The sequence below is a fragment of the Corythoichthys intestinalis genome, chromosome 2, assembly GCF_030265065.1.
Source record: "Corythoichthys intestinalis isolate RoL2023-P3 chromosome 2, ASM3026506v1, whole genome shotgun sequence".
NCBI lineage: Eukaryota > Metazoa > Chordata > Actinopteri > Syngnathiformes > Syngnathidae > Corythoichthys > Corythoichthys intestinalis.
Genome location: NC_080396.1, coordinates 63006911 through 63030117, shown reverse-complemented (window position 1 = coordinate 63030117; position 23207 = coordinate 63006911). Strand labels below are relative to the sequence as shown.

The 23207-nt window shown below is 38.7% G+C and overlaps 2 protein-coding genes across 9 annotated transcripts in view; one reads left to right on the top strand and one right to left on the bottom strand.

Annotated features, from left to right (window-relative positions):
- Window positions 1-701: 701 nt before the first annotated feature.
- On the bottom strand, window positions 702-15775 carry dcp1a (decapping mRNA 1A). Its single transcript, XM_057829191.1, has 9 exons — window positions 15561-15775; window positions 15057-15097; window positions 11003-11130; window positions 6411-6477; window positions 4657-4795; window positions 4417-4497; window positions 2544-3095; window positions 2242-2460; window positions 702-2155 (listed from the first exon to the last, which is right to left on the bottom strand). The coding sequence occupies exons 1-9, from the start codon at window positions 15690-15692 to the stop codon at window positions 2075-2077; spliced, it is 1440 nt and encodes a 479-aa protein (XP_057685174.1). The 5' UTR covers window positions 15693-15775; the 3' UTR covers window positions 702-2074.
- Window positions 15776-16641: 866 nt separating this feature from the next.
- The window catches only part of cacna1db (calcium channel, voltage-dependent, L type, alpha 1D subunit, b), a 138018-nt gene continuing 131452 nt past the window's right edge, over window positions 16642-23207 (top strand). For all 8 annotated transcript variants that reach the window (XM_057819532.1, XM_057819588.1, XM_057819570.1 and 5 more), the window contains exon 1: window positions 16642-16766. In XM_057819532.1, coding sequence (XP_057675515.1) covers window positions 16733-16766 — 34 coding nt within the window. In that variant the 5' untranslated portion in view covers window positions 16642-16732. The remainder of the gene's footprint in view (window positions 16767-23207) is intronic.

Here is a 23207-nt window from a genome sequence, read left to right as displayed (position 1 = left end):
AATTTAAACTTCACGTGAATGCTCATTTTTCTATGCCATTGACAGTGATAGAAGTCCAATCCATTTTGACTGGGAAGGTCACTGCCAGCCTCTCCCAGCAGGGTCGTTACCGGGGAGGAGGGGGGGGGGCAGTGCCCACCCATGGACGCGCTCTGCTCTGCCCACCCAAAGAAAAATGGATGTAGTACTAACGGCAGTCTGGGCACCGCGTATGGTATCCCATTCTGATAGTACTGATGTGTTCTAAGTTTTAACTTTTGCGTTGTTATTACACAGTTAAAATGGTCCTGCAGATGCTGGAATAATGAAAAAATAAATATGAATAATTTTGCACTGGATAAGACCATGCCGTGCACAAATTGATGAGGACTGCACTCTTTTTAGTGCCGCCTCCCAAACTTCTTCTGAAATCCTCAAAATTATTGACTTTCGAAAGACTTGTTGATTCATTTGATAACCAAGTAGTTGTTGATTAGTTGATAAACTGTGGCATCCCTAATCTGCATTGAAGCACTTTTTGATACAACACAGCCCCCCCAAAATATGAAGTGGTGCAATTAACAACACATTGCAAATCATGCATATTCACATTTTACATGTAGAAACAAAAAACATGTAATTGCATTTGGTTAACAAAAGAGTTTAAACAAGCCTGCAATATTGATTATCCCCCAAATCTTTAAAGAAATTGCGAGGGTTCACATAAGGATGTTCATATCTGTTTAATAACAAAAATGCTCAGCATAAACAAAATTACACATGCCCACTCCAGTCACAAAAGCAAATATTTCCCCCAAAATTATAAGATCAACTATTAAAATAACCTTAGAATATAAAAAAACACCTTTAAATGTACTTTTTTTCTAGCAGGAACAGAGATCTGTTGGGACATAGGCTGGCAAAACAGAATGACATCAATTTGTACCTGACTCACACGTGCACAGAAATCCAACTTTGTGACTTTAAAACCCAAGTCATATTAAACCACTGGTTGCAAAGTCCCATTACCCCACAGAACGCTGCTGCTCATAAACACCTTTTCAAAATGCCATTGTCAGGCACAATGTTTGCATCTAAGTTTCTTCCACATTAATATGTAAGTAATGTATATTGTATGTTCTTTAAGTACCATGTGATAATAAAACCAGTCAATTATATCTAATGGTGACCAATTTCAATTTTAAGTGAATGTTTAATATCGGTGCAGCACTTTGGGTATTCACATTTGTATTCTGTCTGCTGTAGCATGACAAATTTTCTAATATGGTTTTGTTTTAAACCCTTGGGTTTCTTTAAATATGTAATTGTATTTTCTTTCCAAAAGACCTCAGACTTGATGTGCTGCCTAGTGATGATGTGACAAATGCTACTTTGTTATCTTGTGCCACAATATTAAGATTAGTTGGAATAACAGAGATAAAACTAACAACTGGTTCAAAAGTAAAACACTGAATTCACTGGAAAAATGGGACTTGCTCAACTACAAGTCAATGTAAACATTTGGGTCGTTTAATGCTTGCTACCTTGGCACTTAAAAATACTTTTTAATGTAAAGAAAAATAGACGAAGCGAAGAAAAAGATGAGAAAAATGTGTTAAGTGTGCCTTCTGGTGAGCAGCTTTCGAAACTGAATTAAAAAAAAAAAAAAAGTTTGGTCATATTACAAGTGCCTTCACATTAAACCCGAAAGGACTGAATATGATTGCTGGAGACAGAAAAGAAGAGAAACCAATAAAAAACACTCTTTTAAAGAGATTCGCAAGACAAATTTGTCTCATGTTGACAAAATACTGAATTTCCTGTGAAATAACGAAAATATTTAGTATCTTCCAATAGTACTATCAAGTCACAAAAAAAGCTTCCAAAGTCCAAAACCGAGAGTCAAGGGTCTCATGAAGTAGTCAGTGCAAGGTTGGCAACACCTTGAGTAAATGTTTTTGTTTAAGACAAAAAAAAAAAGAGGAGGAAAAGTCAGTCATCAGTGTTCCCATTGTCTCAGAAGGTTCCTCAGTGCATGCCCAATGCCACGTAAAAACCTCCTCTCCGCTTAAAATGAATTGTGTGAATTGGAAAATTATAGCTTCAGGTTACTGAAATCCTTGGATACACTCCGTAGGTACGCATCATGAATGGCCCCCAGGAAAGCCGGGTCATTCTGAATGGTGAATAAGAAGTCACGTCACTAAACTGCAGATGTGAACAATGAGTGGGTACAATTATACACGTGAATCAATACTTTACCTTAATAAGGTGTATGAGAGTTTTCTGGAGCTGGGCTTTGTTGCAGGAAGGTTGTGGGGGCTCCACAGACCCCAAATAAGTGGTAGGGAGTTCAGAGGGAGGTGGGGGGACTACTGCTGTTGCATTCTTATTGATGGATTGTTGCTGGAAGGCGCTGGGAGAGAGAAGCACGGCGGAATCCGACCCAGACATAGCAAGGCCAGGACTCATAGGCACAGCCTGCAAATGGGTATGATAGGAAAAGTACGTTCTGAGATACCAAAATGAACCAAATCATCTGCAAAAAGAGGGTGACAACTCACTGTTATTGGTTTAATCAGGTTTGGAGCTTTGGCGAGAACATCAATTTCTTGGGACAGCTGTAGTATTTGTTTACTCAAGCGTTCTTGGAAGTTGTGGGGTGGTACCAGAGAGCTCGGCAGGAAATTGGGCGCAAGGGTGGGTTTGTGGATATCCGCATTCAGCGACTGGACTGCTGGTTTTAGTGAGCCTATTATTTCCTGCTCCAAATAAGCCCGGGGAGCAGACGGGGGAAATGCAGGTCCACTTTGAGGTTGGGACCCTGCCGATTTAGCCCCCGGTACTGCCGGCTGGAAAACGGGGCTCGGGTGTAACGCATAAGGGTTAGGTAGCTGGGCGTGTTTTCGGGGAGCATGGCCAGTCAGGTGGTTAGGACGGTGAGCGTTTTGGTAGTGTGAAGGGGGATATGTTTGGTTTTGACGGTATGTAACTGAAGGGTCTACTGAAGCAGTGGTGAGATTTTGGGTCGGCATTGCAGGTAGAGATGGGTCCTTTGGAATGGATGAGCCGAAAAGTTCTTCCACTGTTATCTGCTTCACCATTGTATGAGCTTTCTAATGGGCAAAGGATAAAAATGTGTATATTTAATCTTTCAAATCTTGTGTGCAGAAATGAAGCATGTGTGACACTTAATTAGATGCATTTTAAACACCACTTGGTTTTCACAGAGATGCAGCGTGAAAGGACAATATCAAACTGTTCGTTTTTATTCTTTACATCTTTGTGACATGTCAACAGAAAAGTTTGTTTTTGTTCTTTACATCTTTGTGACATGTCAACAGATGAACTCATGATTGTTATAAAACAATTTGTTCACAATCAATTTTTTAAAAAAAATGTCATTAACCAGTCAAAAAAAATAGTCTTCATTCTTAAAAAACTTTACACAGCATGTAAACTCGGCAACGGGTTGAAATTAGACATGTGCCGATTACCGGTTTCAAAGTATACAGTGGTATGAAAACATCAAGGTTTCAAAACCGCAAAAATTTTCCATCATTCCGTCCCTAAGGTATTAGTTATTTTTTATGTCCCAAAAATGCATGGAGAAATCCCTCGCGTGCTGTAAGGCTCAACCCTCCCTCACCGGTTGTGACTCGGTGTCAGTGGGTCAGCTGTGCTACACTATGGCTGGAGGAGGTGAAACTCCTGAACCCCTCCCCCCATCTAAGAAAACGAAATCGCTGGTATGAGAAAAGTTACAGACGGGCGCAGCTTAGGGGAGGAGGGCTTACCGACGTGTTAATGATGTTTGCGTAGGAAGGATGCCGAGCAGGCTTTACCTCCAATATGATTTCGCATTCATACAAAATAAAGGTTAGTAAACACTGTCGTTAACGTTTCCCACCAGTTACGAGAGTTAATTCCAGCGTGTGTGCATTTGGTGTTTTTTTCTCTCTGGCAACTGTCTGTTTTGCGAAAGACAATGTGTGCATCATGTATACATGATATGTGTCATACACACATGCTTTTTATGGAAAATAATTCGATTACTTTTGTTCTGGTGGTAATAATGTTGAGCTGTGGGTGTAAGCTCACCTAAAGGACTGTGTTTATTTTAATTTTATTTAGAATAGTTATTTTTAAAATTTCAACTCAACATTATATTTATAATCCAATTTGCTAATATGTTTTGAAAAATAAAAATCCTGTTCAATGGAAAAAGTTTTTTTTTTTTAAACCCAGATCTCAAAGTAACACATTTTAGAGCTGTAATTGCAATACCGTGATATTTTGGGTGAAGGTTATCATACTGTCAGAATCATACTGGCACATGCCTAGTTGAAATAAAAGCCTGGTCCAGGTGATGCCATCATTCATTGCATGAATTGCTTTTTATTATAGATTTCTATATAGCCAATATGCATTTTATACCTTATCATGCAGTTGAGAGCTGTGGATGTGAGGATTTAAAGCTCCAGTTGCATTCAGCTCTGGTGCATCTCCTGACTGAGCCTGCATCACAGATATAACAAGAGCTCAATTGGAATACTAGTAAGCAGGTGTTTTTGAAGTACATAAATATACAAGAAGTACATAAATATGTCCTAAAACATGGAGAAGTAGAACAGTTGATTTTTGTCTTTGTTATTGTTAAGTATTATTCAATCTAACCTTTTGGTATTCCTCCTTTGCTTTGCTAAGCAACTCCAGAATGTCCCTTGGCCGTGTGTCAGGCACTCCATTGGGCCGTCTGGACTCTGCCTTCTCTGGAGATTGGTTTTGGGCATGTTCAGCTTCTAGTTTCACAATTCTAGTGAGAGTTTGTAACAGAGAATGACAACACAACACGCGGTTAATTTTTCAAGAATGTACAAATGACATAATACTGTGAGTTTACCTTATTTCTTCATATTGAACGAAAGCATTTATTTACCAAACTACTTATAGAGAGTTGTTTTGAATTTCAGGGTGGGCACAGTGAGTGCCACCAGCATTTTAGGAGTAACAAAGAACTACAGTCAATTTGAGCTTAGCATTTGGACCTTTGCATATTAAATTTTGGAACCTATTCTCCTTCACTGTCAAAAAACCCCCTCATCTGTTCACTGTTTTAGTGCTCTATTTGGTGGCATATTAATGCTGAAGTAAACTGAGGAACTACATTTGGACAGAAGTAATCTTTCATTGCCATCTTGTGGTATTTATAAGCAACCGCAGTACAGCAAAATCTTTACCAGGAAGGTCATCTTCTATTCATAGTTATTCAGTATTTGCCGCAACCCTACCAAAAACCATTTTACTTGCCAAAGAATGCCACGAGATGGCATAAAAGATTTTTTTCTAATAGACAAGATTATACCCTGGCCGAATAAAAGTGCTACCCGCACTACAAAGTATTTGCCAAACATGCTACTAGGTGGCACTAAAGCAGTGATCCCCAACCACCGGGCCAGGGGCCGGGGACCAGTACCGGTTCGTGGCGCATTTGCTACCGAGGCGCAGAGAAATAATAAATCATTTGTTAAAGACCGTAATTTTACCTGTTTCTTTGGACACATCATATGCCTGTCTGCTCTATTGACGAATTCAAGTAGAGATTTGTGTACATCGCCATCTAGTGGTTGGCCGCCATTACTGGGGTGTTTGCACACGTATAGCAGCCCAGCGTCAGTCAATGTAAACAGTAACGTTAGCTGCTGATGGCTGCATGCTGCGGGCGGTGATGTCTTTGGACAGCTATTTTAGGGGAAAAGGCCACTTGTTGAGCCAGAAGAGGAGCCTACAACCAAGTCCATTCTGCATAGTATGCGGCTAAAAGCTAGCAAACAAGGCAACAAACGCCTATGCACTGACAGCGTCATACCTCTTGGCGAACCGTATTGCTAAAGCAAACAAACCTTTCACAATTGGAGAAGAACTCATTATGCCTGCAACCAAGGATATTTGCAGTCAAGTTTTAAGAGAAGCCGCTGTTAAAAAAGGTTGATTCAGCATATGGTGAGTTACATTTTCCCAGCACTTAACGTTCGTATTTAGCGCCGTCGTATTATTTTATATCTACTGTAATTTGTTGCTACACATTGCCGGTCCATGAAAAAAAGGCCCACACTGGTCCGTGGTGCAAAAAAGGTTGGGGACCACTGCACTAAAACAATATTATATTTCAAACATGGCTTTTCAGTGAACAGAAAATCATCAAAAAAGAGAATTTACGAATACCCAATTCACGGAGCCTAGCTTTACCATCCATATATTACCACATATAAAATAATCTGTCTGCCTTCGATGATTAATCACGCCACAACATTTTTAGAGGCCACTGTTCAAGGAAATATGGGACATTAAAGGAAATAGCAACACTCATAGCAATACATACATGAATAGTCCCCATACAACAAAACACTGTAGACTTAAGACAAACTTACTTGACCATAAGCTGAGAAATGCGCTGGCAGTCCCGCTTGTCATAGAACCAAATACTGTAGATCCCCACTGCAAGAAAGAAAAACACAGTGACTTGCTTTGCCAAATAGCAACACAAACTATAATTGATAGATATGATTGACAGTTTGACCTTAGAATAATTTATTTATACTTCCATTATTTCACTGAAGGCGGTATTGCGTCTGCAACTATCACAGCTGTGATCTCTTTGTTAGTATCTGTACTTTTGATTTAACAATAATTGCAGTACAACTTGATCTTCAAGGATAATTTACACAGGTTTGTGTGTTGACGAGCATCACAGGAAATGCACACCGAGGTACACTTGTCCCTCGGGATCCCAAGGCTGCCTAGCAACCAAGGGAGTTTGCATCCTGACAGCATCTGTTGTGTGCTCTGTTACTATAGGACCATGTAAACAGGAGTTCAGTGTGTATGTGTGTGCCTCTACGCTCTTATTATACACTCCTCTCGCTTTGAGTAGACTTGCCAGTTTTGGTTGGGGTGCCAAAACAAAGTTACAGTGAATGCTAATTGCGACTGAACTTGGACTTTTTGATCTTTAATCTTGGACTTTTTGATCTTTAATCAACGAGCTTCTAAATTGCTTCTACTTAGACTTCACACTGTTTTTTGGGGGCTGCTTAGAGGAAACGACAATCAAGATACTGTCTGTTTTAGCCAGAGTTTCTGATCCGGACACGCGACCGAAACAAACTGGAGAGCAATTATTCCATTAATTATTCAAAATACTTCTGGGATTAAACATCATGGCTTCTGTACCAGGTGGGCTGAAGTGCAAACAAAGCCCAAAAGGGGAGCACTCTCCATTGACTTTGACCCTGGCTATGCTCTTTTTCCTGATAAGCAAACAATTGGGAAAACGCTCCAGTTCTTTATTCGTTGCCTTGATGAAACTGATTTTCAGACTTGTACTTGACTGCCTTGGTGGGAATACAGTCAGCTACTTCCTGAAGTTTTGAGGATTCTCGCTATTTTATGCCCGCCCCAAAAGTTGTAAATATGACTGACATAGAAGGTGATCAAAAATGCTACACCGGGTGCAATGACTTTTACTTCACTGAGGAATATGAACAATTAGGGCCAAGCTACAGGGAACCTTAACCATCTTTTGGACCTGTGTTGTTTTGAGTAATTAGGTCTACTTAGAAGTGAACCTGCAAAGCACAGCTCACACTACCAGAGAGACGTCAAACAAAGAGAAGAAGAAATGTTTCTAAGAACACTAACAAAGTGTTTTTTTGGCCTGATCAGAGGTACGGTACTAATATTCTTCCTTTTAAAAACGTGTGAAGATTATTGCAGCGCACAGTATATACAAGTTGCCATTTCCTAAACACCTGTTGACTTGTTTTATCAAACATTGGAGTTGAGATATCTTTTGTAGCTTCGCAACGCTTATTGATATTGCAGAGAGGACTGGTGATATTTTCATCAGCACTTTGTAAAAATATGAGAAAATCAAAGGCACTTTTGTCTCTTTTGAGGAAAATACTGAATTCAGTCGTCGATAAATACAAACCCGAAATCAATTGAAGTTGGGACAGTCTAAATACAAACAGAATCGATTGATTTTCAAACTACTGGTATATTGAAATTGAATACACAAGAGATCTAAATTAGAAAAAATTACTAAAAAAACTATTCCCCTTCTCACCAAAACTCTTTACACGGCTATTATAATGCCCCCTACTCCTTGAAATAGGAAAAGTCTGTTTTCTTGTGCAACAATGAAAAATAAACGCATTGGTGCTTGGGACTATAGTAAATATGTTAGCCACTTTTCACTTCCTGATAACGTCTACGTCAGGCTACGTGGCTCCTCTCGTTTTGCGCTTACCATGGACCGCTCTTCACACTGGGCTGACGCTAGAGTGAAAAGGCCTTTAGTTCTTGCGTTGGCTTCCAGATCGGGTGTAAAGGCTGATTTATGCTCCTGCGTTACGGTGACGGTGAACTTACGCCGTCAACGCAGACACAATTTACGACCCGAAGCCGTAGCCTGACGTGCGCCTCCCAAAAATCCTGACTACGCGTCACGTCAACATGTGGTGACATGAACATCAAAGGACTGTGATTGGTCCGCAATGAACGTTCTTTCTGGTTCAGCACAACTACACCACCATTTTCAAACAATCAAACACCTTCGCAAATGTCTTCTGTGATGCGTACGCCTCAACATTTGCATTAACAACATTGCTTGATCAATATTTATTAGCACCAGCTCCAAATACACGAGTTCCATCTCCGTTGCCATTGCTGTCTATGACCGGAGGAAAACTAAAGGAATTCGACACGAGTCCCCCAAAACCGTACAAAGACAAAGCCACACCTTGGCTTGGCGGTGAATTACAGAGCAACGCATTCTCTTGACGCAGAACTTCGAATGCTCAATGACGACGTAGAGTCAACCAGGGCTGCAGCTCTCGATTATTTTAGTAGTCGATTAATTGGTTAACTAGTTTGTCGAATAATCGAGTAATCGGATAAGGAACATGAATAATTAAAATACCTGAGGTGAGCCTCAAACGGTATAAAAATAAATAAGGATCTATGTACAACAAAAGAACAACTTGCATAGCAAAAGTACACTAGCATAAATGCTATAAAACACTAACTTTTTTTCTTTTACAATGCTCTTAACAAATGGTTCAGACACATAATCCCACAAAAACAGCCAAATATACCCGTAAACTAAATTATGAATGGATTAAAAAAACCATTAGCTCAAACAAAAATTTAGCATATGTTGGTTTTAACATGGAGCAGCTGGATTCAGCCAATGAGGCAGACTAGAGGGCAGTGTATCCACTCAAATCAATAAAACTGAATGCAAACACTTTCAAAATAAACTGTTACAACGCCACAATAATTAATGGAATACTCAAGCAGCTAAACTTAATTCGAATCTTTTTTTCTAATCAAATACTCGATTAACCGTTGCAGCACTAGAGTCAACGCTGTCGCCCGGCCGTCAATGGAACAGAGAAGCATAAATCAGTCCTAAAGCTGCAACAACTAATCGATTAATAAATAAGTTGCCAACGTATGTGAAAAATGATTTTTGTCGGCAGCTACGAGCACTCCCGCTTGTGTCATTGTTTCTGTGTAATGTGAGGTGCGCGTGTGCCAGTGATTAGTCCGAGAGAGAGTTCACTGCTACACTCAGGTTGGGTAGCTGAATCAATAATACTACGAAGTGTCAAGAGTTAGAATGTATTTTGTCTTGTTAGATCCACTGTGCCTCTGACAGAGGTGAGTAAATGAACCCAATTGTATTGTTTTTATTCTTTGTTGATGGGACATTACTGCTTAGCACAGAGCGCAAAACTAGTTAGCGATTATGCTAATCAGTGTCTTAAGTGTTGGACAAGCATGTTAGCGTTTGAGTTATTGTTAGATAGTGAAGTTGTCTCATTTCTCTTTATAAAGAAACCAAACACATAAATCCATTCATATGTTTCCTTTTAACACAAACTCCCCTTCAAACTGTAAATTGTCATACAAGCACATGTGCTTTGAAATTGGATTGGGCTTGTATTTACGAATAACTGCTTGATGAAGAAAACTGATTCATTATAATCTGCCTCCTCCCTATTTGATTTTGTTGTTCAGTTTGTTTACAGACAATAAATGCGTCATTGACACAATTTATATCAGCACTTTGCCCACTAAAAACAAGTCAATCAGCAGCACTTTTTTTCTATTTGATTGAACAGGACTTTTGTCTGATTTGTGTGCTGATAAATTCTTTTCATGTTTTATACTCAGAACCTTTGAAACTTTAACAAGCTTTATGTACTTAAAACAGTACAGTGGTAGATTACAGTTAAATTGGGATGCTGTAGTAAAATATTTTTAAAAGAAATAGTCATCTTTGTTGTCTTAATTGTTATGTACAACATGCCTAAAACAACTTCAAGCTAAATTATGAATGTAATTGGAAAAAAGTGACATTTATCCAATTGTTTGATAACCACCTGATAAATCGTTTATAAAAAAATAACTGTAGCTCTACAGGTGAGTGTCATAAAAGACTCACTTGTTCAAAAACAGGGATGAGATGAGGTTCACCGCTTTGTAAAGAGATGTTTGAGCAAAAAAAAGTCCAATGGTTTGTGGATGTAAAATTGCAAGGAATTTAAGGATTTTATCAAATGTCATCTAAAATGATTCTGAGAATCAAGAGAAATCTCTTCATGTACAGTACGCGGGAAAGCCGAACTATAGTCAGTTAACACAGTTTGTCGATACATCTACAAATGCAAAGTACAAGCAAAGCAAAAGGCGGCTTTGCAGGGCCTGAACATATCTGAGACTGAGTGACGTCAAATGGAAAAGTAAGCAGTGGTCTGAAAAACTGACCTTTACAATTATTTTAGGAAATTATGGAAAACCTGGAGAAAATAACTAGAAGCAAGACTGGTGACGCTTTATTTTCTTCAATGTCGTGAAAGTAATTGTATAGTGTGAGGATCAAGATTCCAAATGAACCAATCGGAATCTTTTTTTTCGCACATTACTGCCTTTTTGCCCACATTGTTGCACTTACTGTTGCCATTCCTGTAGAGAAGGAAAGGGTCCTGCAACTGGAACTCAAGGTCTTTGTTGATTGGCTCAACCAGGTTTTTTGTGCTCAGTCGGTTCATGATTGTGAAGCCATGGTATGGAGAAGCAGACCTTGAAAGAACAACATTTACAAAGATTGGAGTATTTTTTTCTATTGTTGGTTTATTTTCTTTGTATACATATACAGTGGTTTGAAAAAGTATCTGAACCTCTTGGAATCTCTCACATTTCTGCATAAAATCACCATCAAATTTGATCTGATCTTTGTCAAAAAGACACAGATGAAAAAACAGTGTCTGCTTTAACTAAAACGACACAAACATTTATAGGTTTTCATATTTTTATAAGGATAGTATGCAAACAATGACAGAAGGGGGGAAAATAAGTAAATGAACCATCACATTTACTATTTTGTGGCCTACCTTTGGCAACAATAACTTCAACCAGACACTTCCTGTAGCTGCAGATCAGTCTGGCACATCGATCAGGACTAATCCTGGCCCATTCTTCTCTACAAAACTGCTGTAGTTTAGTCAGATTCCTGGGATGTCTGGCATGAATCATGAGTCTTTAGGTCATACCGCAGCATCTCAATGGGGTTCAAGTCTGGACTTGGCCACTCCAAAACGTGCATTTTGTTCTTCTGAAACCATTCTGAAGTTGAATTACTTCTGTGTTTTGGATCATCGTCTTTTTGCAGCAACCATCCTCTTTTTAGCTTAAACTGTCTGACAGACGGCCTCAGGTTTTCCTGTAAAAACATCCCGATAAACTTCTGAATTCATTCTTCCATTAATGATTGCAAGTTGTCCAGGCCCTGAGTTGGCAACAGCCCCAAATAAAGATGCTCTCTCCACCATGCTTCACGGTGGGGATGAGGTGTTGATGTCGATGAGCTGTTCAATTTTTCTCCACACATGACGTTGTGTGTTACTCCCACACAACTTTGGTTTCATCAGTCCATACAATATTTTGCCAAAACGTCTGTGGAGTGTGTAAGTGCCTTTTTGCGACCATTAAACGATCAACAATGTTTTTTTTAGACCGCAGTGGCTTTCTCCGTGGAGTCCTCCCATGAACACCATTCTTGGCCATAGTTTTACATATAGTTGATGTGTGCACAGAGATATTGGACTGTGCCAGTGATTTCTGTAATTGTTTAGCAGACACACTAGGGGTTTTTTTCTACCTCACTGAGTATTCTGCGCTGAACTCTTGGCGTCATCTTTGGTGGACGGCCACTCCTTGGGAGAGAAGCAACAGTTCCAAACTCTCTCCATATGTAGACAACTTCTCTGACTGTCGATTGAATAACATCCAGACTTTTAGAGATGGTTTTGTATCCTTTCCCAGCTTTATACAAATAAACAATCCTTGATCGCAGGTCTTCAGACAGCTCTTCTGACCGAGCCATGATGCACATCAGACAATGCTTCTCATCAAGACAATTCTTACCAGGTGTGTGTTTTATAGTGGGCAGAGCAGCTTTAAACCACTCATTAGTGATTGGGCACACACCTGAAAATTGGTTTTAATTGCTCTTTAAGTTTCCTTAGGCAGAGGGTTCACTTAGGCTACATTAATACTAGGCCTGTCGCGATAACAAATTTTAGTGTGTGATCATTTATTTAATAAATTATTGCGATATCCGATATTATTGCACCCCTCCAATTTAAAAAGAAAAAATAATAATTTTACAATAACACTGTGAGAAAACAGTATATATTAGTAGATCACGTAAACCCATTTAAACGCAGTAAATGTATACTCTTAAATTCAAAAATACTTTTTAAGAAATCACAACTAAAAACAGTCGACCATGCCTCTTTTAAGTAAAAAGACAACAATATTAATACTGTACAGAAACGCAGAATAAATAAAATGTGTTAAAAAAAATTCCACTTAATAATTTAAGCATCTGGGCAAATGAAAACTTTTCCCCTCATAGCTTCTGTTATGGCATTCCGTGTGTAATACAGTGGTACCTCTACATACAAAGTTAATTCGTTCCCGGAGCTTGTTTGTAAGTCGAAATGGTCGTATGTCGAGCAGGATTTTCCCATAAGAATACATTATAATTCCATTAATTCGTTCCACAGCCCAAAAACGCACACTACATCCTTAATAAATACTGCTGTTACTATTGCAAATAGCAATTACAAAGAGCAAAACAAATAAAATATGAATAAAAATCTGAATAACAATAATATAATACTAGCAATAATAATAATAATACAGTACAGTACCTGTAATAATGTAACAAATCAGGTTCTAATGTGGCACTTTTTTTTGCTGTACCTGAACGCACCGCGGGGCTGACGGCGAGCAGGAGAGCGCTATTTTATTTTCTGTTTCGATCTTGGTGTCAACAGCAGTGGACACTCGGCGAGTTGGTGGAATAAATGATTAGAAACCTGACGTAACTGGCGATTTCTTTGGCGATGTTACCACAATAAGAACTGTCACCTTAACTTATAAAGACTGGCGAACGGAGGAGGACCGCCGGCCCAGATCGACATTCTACGGCCCTATTGTCGACCCAGTTCATGGATGCACACACCATGCTTATATTTTAGTATCATTCACATCTTCATTTCAATTGTAAGCGTCACCTTTTCTTTTTTTTTTTCCAACTGCACTAAACTAAAAAATAGCCTAAGCCATCTGGCGGGCTCTGCGATGTCAGAGATGGTCCACAGTCAATCCGGAGCACTGACGAGGCCGGTATATGTTGAACAATAGGATATAATGGGAACAAATTGGCTCCAGCGCTATTTTTTGCCTGACTCAGAACGAAAATGCATTTTGTGTAGTTGGTAACAAGGAAGCCGAACTTTTAAAAGCACGTCAGCTGCACGCGTGCAGACACGTGCACGCGAGGCGTAAAATCGCAGCGGAAAAATTACCGCCTTCATTTTTATTTACCGTGCGATAAATGGAATTATTGCATATTCCGACAGGCTTAGTTAATACTGGAGGTCTTAATGCATGAATCCGATTTTTTCGTGTTTTTCCGACTCGAGTGAGGCATTAACCTGACGGGCTGAACGGTACAAGTCGCATAGAAGTGGACTATTTCAAATGCAATCTGGGTCACTTTTGTATGTGGTTTAAATCCGATCTGGGCCACATTTTGCCAGAACGTCGCGGCGGTCTGAACTGGTAAGTCTCCCAAATCGGACTTAATGCAGCAATTACGTCTTCAAAGAGCGAGAGAGACGGTGCTCTACGGTAGCGGTGCAGCTGTGCGTTAGCGCCTAGCTTGCCTTGAACACGGCTTTTGGGGAAGGGTCGGGCTTGGCAACAGTCATAAAAAAATACAAATGGGTTGAGGATAAGCCTGAGAATGATCGGTTTTCTGTCTGCTCTATATGAGCTACATTTCAAGATTGCTTACACGGCTGAGAGTTGGGGCAAACGGCCTGTATGTGTGTGTGACATGCACGGACAGTGCGTGCATGCTAACGATCTACAGAAACTTTGAATATAAGCCTAAACGTGGATTATTTATGTCTGCTATTTGTGTCTTCTTTTTGGAAATCAAAATATGATTACCCTGGAATGACAGATGACAGCCAGCATATGTAGTCATTTGTTTTGATGCTTCTGCGCATGCAGGTCTTCTTGCTTAGCGCGTGTCAGACTGCGAATTAGTGTGCATGTGTCTCAATGGACAAAGGCAGTTTGAACGGGCACGTAAAAGAAAAAAAAACAAAACAGATATGACAAAATAATCGGATTTGTGCATTAAGACCTGCAGTATGAACGTAGCCTTACTTATTTCCCCCCCTTCTCTCATTGTTTGCATGCTATCCTCATTAAAATATGAAAACCTATAAATGGGTGGTTTTAGTTAAAGCAGACACCGTTTTTACATTTGAGTGATTTTGACAAAGGTCAGATCACATTTGCTGGTGATTTTATGCAGAAATGTGAGAAATTCCAAAAGGTTCTGATACTTTTTCATATCACTGTAACCCTATATCATATGTATGCATTAAAGATATGAAGTTCTTTTTAAAATAATAAATTCTTACCTTGTATAAACAAACAGGGTTCCCTCGATTTCTGTCTTCTCCTGTAATTAGTGGTGAGGTCAATTATTTGAAATAGTAACAATGGAAATACATTATTCTAGGACAAATGGTGGCTGCTAGCCGTCACTAGCTGAGGATTTGTATCGTGATTGTTTCTTACCCTGGGAAATATTTTATTGAATGCATTTCTTCAGGTTGGAATTCGGAGGCTCCAAATGGGATAGTTTATATTTCTGAGCAATCTTTTTACCGAGTCTTTCCGTCTTCAACAACTCAAAACATGGTTATTAACAGGAGTCAAGTTCGCGCAAGGTTTATAACAGCCGTAACATTTTTTTCTCATGACAACGTTCCTCAAACATTTATTGTACAGATAAAGATAAGGACATTTGACTACGCACACGGTGTTGTTTTTATTCAGTTAGCTTCAGCTTTCCAAGTTAGTTTTTTCTACCCGCGGGTTCTTCTCTGGCTCTCGCTTTGCTTTTAGTTGGACAAACTCACCCATTCGTTGACTTTGGAGTTGAAGTTGTAGAGGGCCACCTGTCCGGTAACGTCAAGCAACATGTTAATGCAGGGGTCTTGTCTCTGGAGAGCTGCTAAGCTCATCAAATGTCCAACATTTGCGGTGTCCATTTTGGATGCGATGTTGCTCCCACACGGACACAATAACACATGCCTACTCGGCACCTATAACTTCCGCTCTAGCCGGAAGTGGTGCAGTGCCAACCATAGGTATGGTAATATAGAGAGCGCTAGATGCGTGATGTGCGATAAGAGCGAAAAGACACAACCGTTATCACCTGTCGGCCATTTTGAGCACGAGCAAAAGAGCAAAGAGCACGCTAGAGAATTTTACTGCTTTAAGATGGCCGCCGAATACTGACGCCGCCGACTCCGACTTTAAGCATCTAGGTCTCTCTATTTATCTGTGACTATCTATTGGGTCAGAACCTATCAAATTTAATCCAAAACCTGTCCACTATAAATTACGAGGCATTTTTTTTTCCTTTTAGAGAAATAGGAGTAATAAAACACCACAGCAAAGCACCACAGTATGTCTATTGGTTACATGTAGCTGAAAACTGGGGAATTTCATTTTGTTTTTTAAAATTTGATGTATTGTTTTAGTTTTGTAATCTTATATGTGGTGGAGTGTCAGGATATTCCCACAATAGCCAATGCACAGTTAATTCACTGCTTGCCATTCCAAACATTCCAAACCAGGAGTGACTGTGAATGTTCATATTTCAGCGCCATTGATAATGCTAGACGTCCTATCCATTTTGCTGCCATCCCCCACAGTCAAAATGGATCTGATGTCTATCGCCGTCAATGGCAGTCAATGAGTTCTTTACAACTAATGAAAGTATTGGAAATGAACCACACAATGTGCATTATATGCAATAACTTAAAACATTTGCTCAATGAACAGTCTGCCTTGTCCCATTTGAGCTACAGATGTGGTTGTTTCACTTTTTCTGTTGAGTGGACACTGGAGCAGGGATTATAATGGAAGGATTACTCGCAACCGGTTATCCCTCATACAGGCACAGGTAATCCAATCACTGGTAACCTTCCAGCACGGCTCTCACAACACAATTTCTCTGGAATAGCAGCAGAGCGAAGGCACAACAACGGCACTATGAGGCCTCAGTGGAAAGGCAGGTGACAGAATGCCATTCATTGTAAGAGGACGACCCCTGAGGGGTAAGTGCTTTATTTTGATGTTCACCGAGGCCATATGAAACCTAAAACAATTTCTTATTTGAGCACTGTCTTAATTAGATGCTAGATCAGGCCTTTTCTCTCTATCATAGATGTACAGCATTATGTGAAGATGGATATTTTTTTTTTTTTTTTTTTAAATCAAAATAGATTGGACTCATATGAACTACTGTACAAATGACATAATACAAAGTAATAAAATATTTGAATATGTTTCCAATTTGACATAATACAAAGAAATAAAACATTTGAATATGTTTCCAATTGAAAACAATAGAGAGAAATAAGTCTTTCTCATTCCATCTGCCATCCACAAGGCATCAGTCAGATTTACAAGTTTATGAGACAAACAAGGTGGCGCACATATGTGCTCAAAAGTGTTTCTTCGCTGAATTCCATTGTGGTCACAGAAGTAACATTTTAATAATAACATTAAAATGAATTAAAATGTAATGACAATCAGACAATAAAAATCAGACATGGCATTTGAATTTTGGGTTAACTTATATTTTTATGCACAAACCCATAAAACAAGAATTGCCCTCTTTTGATCTTGTTCAGACTTTTTTTTTTTTTTTTTTTTTTTAATTGTGAGGGCTGCTTTCAGAAAATTTAAAGGATGCAAGGGCCAACTTGAAATCCTTCTACTTTCATTGCTTAAATATTGGTTCAGCATTGGTTACATCAGATCAGATTTTAAAAATGGATTTAACTCATTGGCTGCCACTGACAGCAATTGCTGTCCAATCCAATTGGCATCATGGCAGCGATCGAATGCGATCACTCAATACTAGCCAATCCATTCCAGTTGAAATGGATTGGAATTTGGATGTCTATATCTGTCAACTGCAAGGAATGAGCAAAGAGCTACAAGCAACAAACAAAATAAAGCAGGTGTATAAGGATATTGAAAAAATTACCATACATATTTATATATATAATACTAAAACAAACTCTGAAGATCAAAAACAAAATGTCCAGCGACAGCAAAAAAGTAAAAAAAAAATACAAATCAAGATAGCTTAATTCATCACATTAGATTATTATTTTTCAATGGAAGGTAATTTAAGTAAAACAAAATACTGAAATTCTACAGTTTCCTACATCGTTTTCAACATGCTGTCAGGCTTCGACTCCTGAGCTAATAGAGAGGCCCTGCTTAAAAGACTAGCTCAATCTAATGTAAATGCTGAAAAGTGCAACAGAATGTAGGCTGAATTTAAGTTTTTTTTAGGGCCATGCATAGACTTTCTAATATATTGACAGGACATGGGGCGTGGGGCCGATGAATAGGGGGCCTATCGTCATCAAAGCTGACTGAGTGGAAACACAAAGAGCTTTTTACGTTGAAAATTCTTGTGAATAAATGCTTAAATTCCTGAATTCTTGATAGATACGGACGTAAAACATTCTTGATTCTTTGTTAAAAGAAAAAGAAAAAAAAAATCGGCAGTTAGCATTTATTTTACGTAAATATGTTGAATGTGCTGCTGGTCTTTAAGCCACTGTGGCACTGCCTTATTACCACAAAGAGCTTTTTACATAGAAAATTCCTCTGAATAAGAGCGAGAATGCTTAAATCCATGAATTATTTATAGATATGAACATAAAACAGTCTCGATTCTTTGTTAAAAGAGCAAAGAACCGGGCAGTTAGCATTTATTATATGTAAATATTGCGAATTATGACGCCAATGCCCTAGCGGTTAATTTCTCCCATTGATTTTTTTCGCAACGTTTCAAAATGCATGCATAGTACGAAAAATATAATAATTACCTTGAATCCTCGAACAAATCACTCCTGAGACAATCCTTCCTGTTTGTATGCGGTACAGCTGTCATACTTTTTCAACCTAAACCCGGCGTTGGATCGCTTCATTTGTTTGAGAATAACTGCAACCGACTTCGACCGACTGAAGCGGAGTGTGGAACAGCCTCCAACTTGAAGGCGTGGCGCAGTGTCTGGGGAATGTGTCCCGTCAATATCATTATTCAGTCTATGGGCCATGGTCAATGATATTTTCATCGCTAGTGCAGGCCAATAGAAGGAGGGCAGCAGGCCACTCTTGGCCAGCGGGCCATAGTTTGGACACTGCTACTCTAAGCCATTTTTGGGTATAGAACACCTGAGTTGATGTTTCATGACTTTTTATAATTCAGTAATTATGTTGAACCGAAATTAAAGTTTGTGTCTATGGCTGTTTTTTTTTTTTTTTAGGAAGAGAAATTATGGTCTTAATTTTTTTTTTAGGCAAATGTTCACATTGCAAATCTTCTGTATAACTGTATTCTTGATCCATATATGTATGTATATAGAGTATATATATGTATATATGTATGGGTGTCTGCAATGGCGGTCCCTGGCATGGTCGGGTTGGGCGGTTGCCCGAGGCGGGAAATTGCTAGGGGAGCATGCCTGCGAGTGATTGTCTACTATTATAATTGGTGCCTCTAGCATTGCAATGACGCCCCCTGCAGACCGCAGTAACTGTCATCACACAGCACCACAAGGACATGGAGGTGTGGGTGGGGATTGGATCAGTTAACAGTGTCCCTCACTTAGGGTTGACTTTGATTCCTAATGTGCAAAGAATGTTTTTTTTTTTTTTTTTTTAAACTTCAATACCTGACCTAGTTCAGCGGTTCTTAACCTTGCTCAAGGTACCGAACCCCACTAGTTTCACATGTGAATTTACCGAACCCTTCGGAATCAGATAATAAAGATATTTTATTCATATTCAAAACTGATATATCTAAGCTAACAAGCTAATAATTTAGCAAATTCCCGTTCAAAATTATTCTCATTTTGAAAGCATGTTTTATGAAAGGGTCAAAATTTGAGACCCCGTTGCTCATTGGTCTGTTGTATTCCCTCTTACCAAGTGAGAGTCAACCTTCCACTGAGCAAACCAGTTCCTCCTTCTATCAAGTCGAGGACTAGCAGTAAAAAGAAATGGATTAAGCCTGTAAATTGGGAGCAAATCATTCCAAAACCTGGTCCAAAAAGCCACTTTGTCTAGATTTAATCAGCGTACGAAAATAGGGCTCGGCGTTTCTTTACCTTCGCCGAAACCCTTAGACTGATTCACCGGACCCCTGGGGTTCGATCGAACCCAGGTTAAGAACCACTGACCTAGTTGTATAATCTATATGTATTCTTTCTGTTAAGAATTCTTCAAGTTGTTTGATAGTTTAGCTGTTTAAATAATTTCCGTTCTATTTCGAGTGGCGGTATAATTTGGAAACTGCTCATGCTTTTATTTCCGGTTTTGCCTTTCCCGGTTCATGTGTCTGCTCCTTCAATGATTATGTAAGTATGCCTTGTAAAGTGAACATTTCTCAAAATGCTAGGTGGAGAAGTAGTTGTGTTAAATCTGTTTTTGTGTCATTTTTTAAATTTTTATCTTTGGGACTGCAGTATATCAAACTCCCACATTAAAACTGTTCAGACAATAAGGACACTAAAGATTCCTATTCTCCATGTCTGAGCAGCTACTCTTCAAAATACACCTCCTTAAAACTAAAGTTAAATTCCCTTGTTTTCAGTGTAAATCTACTAGAAATAACTGATGTGATCTGCCAGTGCTTCAAGTAAATTTTACTCAGATTTCTTGAAATAAGAAAAATAGTTAGCTGAAAATAAGCTTTAAAGCAAGGGCGTAAGTTTGGTCTCAACATTGGTAGGGACGATATAACAGCATAACCTGCATGTACACTTTTTGCTGGGGACGGGACATTAATAAGACGAAACAGATTGGATGAACAGGGCAAAGGGCCACGTTTCTCATGAATATGAACCTAATTAATTAATAGGCTAAATGATCAATGCAAAATAAATCCCTTTCGACTGATATTTTATGTGCATTGGTTCAGGTGATACACTGTTAGATTCAAACCATTGTTTTAAAAAACTACTAAAGAAACATTTTGAAAACTTCCAGAATAAATGTCTGGTTTTTATTAGCAAACATAAACATAATTAAAATAATTCACTTACTAATGGTAGGGTCAATTCTATCCTTACAACAATTGGGAAGACAATCTAAATTCCCTATATAACTGAACTCATTATATAATGCAAATAAGATTGCTTAAAAGTTGGTTGGACAATTTTAGCACCCTGAAAAGTTGGTTGTGTTATGTCCCTACGGTGCCTATGCAAACCTACGCCTTTGCTTTAAAGACTTCTTTTAAGCAATAAATGAGTATATTTATTCTTTAAAAAGCTTTGAAAGTTCATAAATTTTCTTAATTCAAGAATAGATATTGTTCAAAACATCATTAGCAAATCGTCTTGTCCCCCAGGGTACCATGTAGGAACGCCCCTGGGTGTTTGTCTCTGTCTTGACGCCCTGTAACCAAAGTTAGGTAGTGTTATTAGTTATTTTAGTATACCAAGTATTACATGTATTTTTTAATTGTCTGCTAAAATACTTCAAAATTTGTACGTTATTTTAAAACGGCAACAAGTTGTATTTAAAAAAGAGCGACAATGAATTTTGTTTATTTATTATTTCTATAAGCCCGGTGATTTAGCACCAGCCGCAGATTTACTCGCCGAGGGTTCTGTTTCGGATTCGGTCCAGTGTTGAGAGAATTGGGGTGAGGTTTCAATTCCCTCCCGCTCCCGTCCCCGGTTGATTTGAGCACAGACACCCGGATGTGGCCAACATGTTCGTCGCTCCTCTCAGGGTTCCGCGCTCGGAAAATGTTGGGAAATAACTCAGGTTAGCTCCGGATGTACTCTCCAACGATGAGTTGGATCTGACGTGGAGCGTTTCAATGTGGATTCGAGGATGCAAGAAGCAGATGTACGGTCAGAAGGTAACAATATAGAAGAAATTAGAAAAACGGAGAGAGTTGGTGCGTTCGTGTGTCCGTCTATGCAGCATCACTAACAAACTGAAAAAAGCCGTCGCCAACTACAGTACTTGAATTTGATTGTCATTCATACAGTATTTTCCGAAGGTATTTCACGTCGTTTATTTCTGTAGAAGGCAACAGTTAAAATGTTTTGCGGGACCTACAATTTGAAGTGTCTCAATTCTGTAACACCTTGTAGCTCGCACCCCCGTTAAAAGTGGGCAATACTAGAAATAAAGAATATGGTCTTATGTTGGAAAACCTAAGGACATGAACATGTCTGCTGTTTGTGTTTTAAGCCATGACTCAGTTTTGTACAAAATTCACTGAATTGCTTACCAGATTATTATACTCTGTACAGTAAACCTCATTTTTTGTCAATAGTTACTGGCAGAAACTACTACAGTGACCCCTCGTTTTTCGCGGTTATTGGGGACCAGAACCCGCCACGATAAGTGAGAAACCGCGAAGTAGCGCCCCCCCCTTCATTAAAAAAAAAAAAAAAAATAATAATAATAGTTGTGTGTGTGGTCAATGTATTTATTCAGATTTAGCATTGGAAACAGATACATAAGACATGTTTTTTTCCCAAAGTATAAATTAAAAATGTGTATATATATGTTATAAAAAATCGTCTTCTCGCCCTATGGCCTCTCCTTTCAAGCTCAGGTCCTCTACCAGAGGCCTGGGAGCTTGAGGGTTCTGCGCAGGATCTTAGCTGTCCCTAGGATTGCGCTCTTCTGAACGGAGACGTCGGACGTTGTTCCTGGTATCTGTTGGAGCCATGCACCCAGCTTGGGGGTTACTGCCCCTAGTGTCCCGATCACCACTGGCACCACTATTGTATATTTTAATTAGGGCTGTCAAACGATTAAAATTTCTAATCGAGTTACTCACAGCTTAAAAATTAATCATAATTAATCGCAATTCAAACCATCTATAACATATGCCATATTTTTCTGTAAATTATTGTTGGAATGGAAATATAAGACACAAGACGGATATATACATTCAACATACTGTACATAAGTACTGTATTTGTTTATTATAACAATAAAAAAAAAATGGCATTAACATTAACATTCTTTTAAAGCGATCCATGGATAGAAAGACTTGTCGTTCTTAAAAGATAAATGTTAGTACAAGTTATAGAAATTTTATATTAAAACCCCTCTTAATGTTTTCGTTTTAATAAAATTTGTAAAATTTTCAATCAAAAAAATAAACTAGTAGCTCGCCATTGTTGATGTCAATAATTACACAATGCTCACCATAAAATCAGTCGCACCAAAGCGCCAGCAGAGGGAGACAAAAAACACAAGTAACAAGTGGCCATGACACTGTTCTGTCATTTTAATCTGTTTGAACGGGGCATGTGCGTTAATTGCGTCAAATATTTTAACGTGATTAATTAAAAAAATTAATTACCGCCCGTTAAAGCGATAATTTTGACACCCCTAATTTTAATAAATGGTTTTTAAGCACTTCAAATGTAATCATGTTTATGTCCCACCAAATTATTTTTAAAGAAGAATGAAGTAGTAGAAAAATGCTTGGCTTT